At 48.0% G+C, this 7,109-nt stretch overlaps 1 protein-coding gene across 1 annotated transcript in view; it reads right to left on the bottom strand.

Moving 5' to 3' along the window:
• med27 (mediator complex subunit 27) overlaps positions 1 to 3,805 on the bottom strand; it is an 8,525-nt gene extending 4,720 nt beyond the window's left edge. The window contains exons 1-3 of the mRNA XM_046035863.1: positions 3,440 to 3,805; positions 988 to 1,132; positions 687 to 817 (exon numbers count right to left, since the gene is read on the bottom strand). Coding sequence (XP_045891819.1) covers positions 687 to 817; positions 988 to 1,132; positions 3,440 to 3,642 — 479 coding nt within the window. The 5' untranslated portion in view covers positions 3,643 to 3,805. The remainder of the gene's footprint in view (positions 1 to 686; positions 818 to 987; positions 1,133 to 3,439) is intronic.
• Positions 3,806 to 7,109: the final 3,304 nt, after the last annotated feature.

The raw sequence follows: 7,109 nt of genomic DNA, 5'->3' as shown, positions 1-7,109 counted from the left end.
CGTGACTATGCTTCGCTAACGTAACTACCTTTATTCAGCGTGACTATGCTTCGCTAACGTAACTACCTTTATTCAGCGTGACGATGCTTCGCTAACGTAACTACCTTTATTCAGCGTGACGATGCTTCGCTAACGTAACTACCTTTATTCAGCGTGACGATGCTTCGCTAACGTAACTACCTTTATTCAGCGTGACGATGCTTCGCTAACGTAACTACCTTTATTCAGCGTGACGATGCTTCGCTAACGTAACTACCTTTATTCAGCGTGACTATGCTTCGCTAACGTAACTACCTTTATTCAGCGTGACGATGCTTCGCTAACGTAACTACCTTTATTCAGCGTGACTATGCTTCGCTAACGTAACTACCTTTATTCAGCGTGACGATGCTTCGCTAACGTAACTACCTTTATTCAGCGTGACGATGCTTCGCTAAGGTAACTACCTTTATTCAGTGTGACGATGCTTCGCTAACATGTAAATACTGCACGTGTGTTTTTAACTTACACTCTGTATTCTACCTACTTTCTATTATTATTCCTGATGCCTTGATAAGGGTGCAGCTGTGACAAAAGGATTTCCCCTCGGGGGGATTCTCATTTCTGAAGGGAAAACACACACACTCACACACACACCCCTGCTGTATTATAGCAGTATAGCAGGTACATGTTACTGCAGTACTCACTGAGGAGGTAGTACCAGAGTACTGGGTTGGACTTTGGGTCGTCTCTTGGCTGAAGCTCCCATCTGATTGGCTGATCGTTTGAGAGACTGCTGATTCAACAAACTTGAAGCCAAACCGGCGTGGTACTGCAACTACACACAGACAGACACACTTCGTCATGATGATGTAGTGTGAGGTCACACAGTCAGCTGATCAGCTGTTGGACACAAACACTCACCATACAAAAGGTATTCACGGAGCCTCGCAGCGCTCACATCAACTCACCTGCAGTGTGTCAGGGCAGTCCTGTTAGCATGCTTACCTTGTTGGACCACTTGTAGGCCTGAAGCAGCTGCGAGTATAACGGGGTCTTGTCCTGAACTGGATCCAGACTGAGAAGGCCGCTGTTATGGAGAGGGTGAGACTCTGAGGGCCGACCCACCAGACCACTGAGACGCTCCAACTCACTGAGACAGACGGGGGGGGGGTAATCAGATCAGACTATCTTGTGATTGGTTCGGGCTTCAATACGACTCTGAGCTGAGGGGAAGAGGATAGTCGCATTAACGGAGGTGTAACACTGAAATCTGTGGTCGGTTTGGGTTGAGACCCAGAATGTGGTGTTCCAGCTCTAAGTACTGTATGGCAGAAATATGAAGTTCTTGGTTGTTCTGAGGTCGGATTATCCAACAGTCCCTTCAGACTCTGTGACTCTGGGTCACAGCTGCACAAAGGCAAAGGAAGAGAAAGAAAGTTACATAGAGAAGTACAGAAATATCAGAGTGAAAATATAAAACAAGAAAATATAAAGCCGTGTGTACAATATTTAAATCGTTATGGTGGACAGTACTAGTGAATTATTTTGGAGCATTATAGCCTAAATTGTTATCATTAATTACTAGAGCGATGGTGGTCTACATTGTCATCATGTAAAGTGTTATTTTATAGTGTAAAGTTAGGATGACAGTGTTAAAACTCTACAGCTCTGAGTGTGTGTGCTGCTTTCTGTATCTAACTGCCCAGGCTCAGCAGTAGCACATGTGTGTGTGTCAGCAAGCTCGTGTGCTTTGTATTACAAAACATACATCAATATAGTCCATCACAGTGAGAATGTCCTGTTTCTAGCACAGAGCACAAACGACAGTTTATTCCATAAAAGTCAGGTTATGGATGAAATGGCACGATCAAGCAGAGTGTGGGCAAAAGACACAGAGGAGGAGCAGGCAGTCAGGGACTTTCCCAGACCCAGGTGCAGCAGGAAAGAGAGCCAAGAGATGATGTGAAGCCAAGAAACAGAGCTATAAAAGGAGGTGAAAGTCAGTCGTTACATGGTTTTCTTGTGGACTCGGGTCTCTGTTCTGGTAACAGAATGGGGCTCTATTTTGCACCGATCTCTGACTCACTCCGGTGGAACTTTTGTATTCTAATTGGTGTCTGTTTTTGTTGATAATAAAAATGTTGGTAAAAGTTCAAGCTTTCTCATCTGGCCCAAGTCTTGAATTTTTCCACGACATTACAGTACTAGTGAATAAATTGCAGCAGCAGGGAGTTTTGGAAAGTAATTAAGTATTAAACAGATAATAATGTCCACGGCAGTAGTGGGGTTGGAAACTCCAGTTTATTCCTCGCTGGACAGCTGCTGAGTGTTCACACACACAACGCCACAAGCGAATAAACACAACTCACCGCAGCTCTGTGATTAAAGAGCAACAAACGGATGCTGAAATAACGACTACATGATGCAGATCTGTTAAACTGATTTCATGCTTTGTCAGGTCTGTCAGCAGGACGGCAGGTGTTTAACCGTTTGTTTTCTGAATGGAGTTTGGTTCGATCAGGGCTATGCTATGCTAACCTGCTCACAGTAAAGTACAACCACAGCTGGAATAAAGTTACTGACATGTTTTCTGATCTCACCAGGTAGTTCAGCTTCCTCGCTTTCTTTTCTCCAGCAATGTTTTCTATAAATATGAAGTCAATGTGCAGGGAAGCTGCTGAGAAGCTCCAGTGAAGCTGAATCAACGCTGTAATCCCAAAAACTAAAGTAAAAAACTGATTTAATCTAAGCAGTTAACTCCGAGCTCCTCCTGACAGCAAACAGCGAAGCGGTCAGAGCAGAATCCAGAGCGACTACGGGGTCCCAAACAGGGACAGGTATCGCTACTCGGTACCTTTGCGGTACCGACCGAAACAGCCAGGTATCGAGTAGAGCAGAAATGTCTCCAGTCTGGTGGGAGCGCGTTATAAACGGTCTTAAATCGACTGAAAGTTGACTGGAGTCTGGTGGGAGCGCGTTATAAACGGGCTTAAATCGACTGAAAGTTGACTGGAGTCTGGTGGGAGCGCGTTATAAACGGGCTTAAATCGACTGAAAGTTGACAGGAGTCTGGTGGGAGCGCGTTTTAAACGGGCTTAAATCGACTGAAAGTTCACTGGAGTCTGGTGGGAGCGCGTTATAAACGGGCTTAAATCGACTGAAAGTTGACTGGAGTCTGGTGGGAGCGCGTTTTAAACGGGCTTAAATCGACTGAAAGTTGACAGGAGTCTGGTGGGAGCGCGTTTTAAACGGGCTTAAATCGACTGAAAGTTGACTGGAGTCTGGTGGGAGCGCGTTATAAACGGGCTTAAATCGACTGAAAGTTGACTGGAGTCTGGTGGGAGCGCGTTATAAACGGGCTTAAATCGACTGAAAGTTGACTGGAGTCTGGTGGGAGCGCGTTATAAACGGGCTTAAATAGACTGAAAGTTGACTGGAGTCTGGTGTGCGGACTCACTTGAGGTCTCTGTTGACTGCCTGCAGATTGTCCTGGAACTCGGCTATAAACTGCTTCTCCCGGCCTTCTAGGGTTTCCCGGTTCTTCATGCCGTCCTTCAGGGACTCGAATACGCGGCTCACGCTGGAGCGGAGCGCCTGGATGCCATTAATGGCGTGAGAGAAAGCGTCCAGATTCACCCCGACGTTCACCACGTCCGCCATCTTCTCTGCCTCTGTCTGCTACTGCCTGCGCACAGAGATGACGTCTTCTTCTTCTTCTTCTTCTTCTTCCGCACATAAAGAGAAGAGAAACGGCGCCTCACGTGGCAGAAGGATGAAGCGGTCTGAGATGAAGAGGCCTGCTGCTGTGTGAAAGAAATCCAGATCAGTACCTGGGTCGTCCCGTCTGCGTGGCCCCCTCCAGCCAGCGACGTCACTGCTCAGAGGGAGGCCCCTTCCTGCAGGTCGGTTATAAAGGGGCGGGGCTCCGGGGCCCCTTTCCTCCGGGGCACCAAAATGAACGCCAGCGTCCCTGAGTTAGAGTCAGAGTCTGCCTCCTTTTCTCCCTGCAGTCAGGACGCGTTAATATTAACGAGCTTCACTGAGCGTTTACAGGCAGCTGTGGGCGTTTGAAGGGCCGGACATGGAGCTCCCTCACAGGGGCCACATTTCAAGCTGATTGGGATTTATAAAGGGAACTTGCTTACAGGTGTGCGTCTGCACGTCTGAATATTTTGTGGCTACGCCATTTTGGCTTTTGGGCGCAGGAACACTTTTAGTGAGTTTTCTACGCAGCGTTTCTAAATGAGTGTCCTGAGCTCCTCTGAAGAGTCCCCGGTGTCCATCAGCCTGCCTCTCAGACACAACATGGGCAGAGCACCTGCAGTCAACGCATTTCTATCCCTTCATTTTCTTTATTATTCATCATTTAAAAAATGGACCTCAGTAACTTAATTTATTTATGTTAGAATTGATGTTGGGGTTTACTTCCATTTTCAACGTGTTTTTTAATGACAAAATTTGTTACTATAGAAACGTAAACAAATTAACTGACTTACTGACATTAACATATTAAAAAACAAATAAAAACTTCATTATAAAACAAATCAGCTCAACATACAGAAGAAAAATAGAATAATCATGAATTATGTGTGCACAAAAGATTCTGCCAGAAATATCCGCCTGATGACTTTTACCTGTACCTCCTACATCCCTCATTATCCCTGCAAAATACACTGAACAAAATTATAAAGGAATCATGAGCTGAACTCAAAGATCTAAGACTTTCTCTATGTACACAAAAGGCCTATTTCTCTCAAATATTGTTCACTAATCTGTCAAAATCTGCGTTAGTGAGCACTTCTCCTTTGCACAGATAATCCATCCACCTCACAGGTGTGGCATATCAAGATGCTGATCAGAGAGCATGGGGATTGCACAGGTGTGCCTTAAGCTGGCCACAATAAAAGGCCATAGGCTGGCCACAATAAAAGGCCACTCCAAAATGTGGCCAGGTGGCTGGTCTCAGACGATCTTGGAGGTGCTGGATGTGAAGGTCCTGGGCTGGTGTGGTTGTGAGGCCGGTTGGATGTACTGCCAAATTCTCTGAAACGCCTTTGGAGACGACTTATGGTAAAGAAATTAACATTCGGTTCACGGGCAACAGCTCTGCTGGACATTCCTGCAGTCAGCATGCCAATTGCACGCTTCCTCAAAACTTGCAACATCTGTGGCGTTGTGCTGTGTAATATACCAACCTGCACCACGTGTTCCTCATCCTCCTCATCCTCCTCACCCGAACTGTGACCTGACTGTGACCTGACTGTGACCTGGCCTGTTACCTGGCCTGTTACCTGGCCTGTTACCTGGCCTGTTACGTGGCCTGTTACCTGGCCTGTTACCTGCCTGTGACCTGGCTTGTTACCTGCCTGTGACCTGGCCTGTTACCTGGCCTGTTACCTGGCCTGTTACCTGGCCTGTTACCTGCCTGTTACCTGCCTGTTACCTGGCCTGTTACCTGGCCTGTTACCTGGCCTGTTACCTGGCTTGTTACCTGCCTGTTACCTGGCCTGTTACCTGCCTGTTACCTGGCCTGTTACCTGCCTGTTACCTGCCCTGTTACCTGCCCTGTTACCTGCCCTGTTACCTGCCTGTTACCTGGCTGTTACCTGGCTGTTACCTGGCTGTTACCTGGCCTGTTACCTGCCTGTTACCTGACTTGACCTGTTATCTGCCTGTTACCTGACCTGTTACTTGACTGTTACCTGCCTCTTACCTGGCCTGTTACCTGACCTGTTACCTGACCTGTTACTCGACTGTTGCCTGCCCTGTTACCTGACTGGTGCCTGGCCCGTAACCTGACCTGTTGCCTGACCTGACCTGCTACCCGACTGTTAACCGACCTGTTGCCTGACTGTTACCCGACCTGTTACCCGACCTGTTACCCGACCTGTTGCCTGACCTGACCTGTCACCTGTCTGTTACCTGACATGTTGCCTGGCCTGTTACCTGGCCTGTTGCCTGACTTGACCTGTTACCTGCCTGTTGCCTGACTTGACCTGTTACCTGCCTGTTGCCTGAATTGACCTGTTATCTGCCTGTTACCTGACCTGTTACCTGACCTGTTGCCTGACCTGTTACCTGCCTCTTACCCGACCTGTTACCTGACCCGACCTGTTACCCGACCTGTTACCTGCCTGTTGCCCGACCTGTTACTCGACTGTTACCTGACCTGTTACCTGACTGTTACCTGACCTGTTACCTGACTGTTACCTGACCTGTTGCCTGACCTGCTACCTGAACTGTTACCTGACCTGTTACTCGACTGCTACCTGACCTGTCACTCGACTGCTACCTGACCTGTTACTCGACTGTTACCTGGCCTGTTACCTGACTTGTTACCTGTCTGTTACCCAACCTGTTACCTGACATGTTGCCTGACTTGACCTGTTACCTGCCTGTTACCTGACCTGTTACCTGACCTGTTACCTGACCTGTTACCTGACCTGTTACCTGACCTGTTGCCTGACCTGTTGCCTGACCTGTTATCTGCCTGTTACCTGACCTGTTGCCTGACCTGTTGCCTGACCTGTTATCTGCCTGTTACCTGACCTGTTATCTGCCTGTTACCTGACCTGTTATCTGCCTGTTACCTGACCTGTTGCCTGACTTGACCTGTTACCTGCCTGTTACCTGACCTGTTACCTGCCCTGTTACCCGACCTGTTACCTGCCTGTTACCTGCCTGTTACCTGCCCTGTTACCCGACCTGTTACCAGTTTGTTACCTGTCTGTTACCTGACCTGTTACCAGTTTGTTGCCTGTTACCTGACTGTTATCTGACCTGTTACCAGTTTGTTGCCTGTTACCCGACTGTTGCCTGGCCTGTTATCCGACGTGTTACCCGACTGTTACCTGACCTGTTACCAGTCTGTTACCTGCCTGACAGTGGAGAGAGAGAGAGAGAGGAAGTGTTACAGTGGAGAGAGAGAGAGAGAGAGAGGAAGTGTTACAGTGGAGAGAGAGAGAGAGAGAGAGGAAGTGTTACAGTGGAGAGAGAGAGAGAGAGGTGGAGTTACAGTGGAGAGAGAGAGAGAGAGGTGGAGTTACAGTGGAGAGAGAGAGAGAGAGGTGGAGTTACAGTGGAGAGAGAGAGAGAGAGGTGGAGTTACAGTGGAGAGAGAGAGAGAG

The sequence above is a fragment of the Micropterus dolomieu genome, linkage group LG21 (genome assembly GCF_021292245.1).
Source record: "Micropterus dolomieu isolate WLL.071019.BEF.003 ecotype Adirondacks linkage group LG21, ASM2129224v1, whole genome shotgun sequence".
Lineage (NCBI taxonomy): Eukaryota > Metazoa > Chordata > Actinopteri > Centrarchiformes > Centrarchidae > Micropterus > Micropterus dolomieu.
Note: the sequence above shows the minus strand (reverse complement) of the source record. Positions and strands in the feature narration are given on the sequence as shown.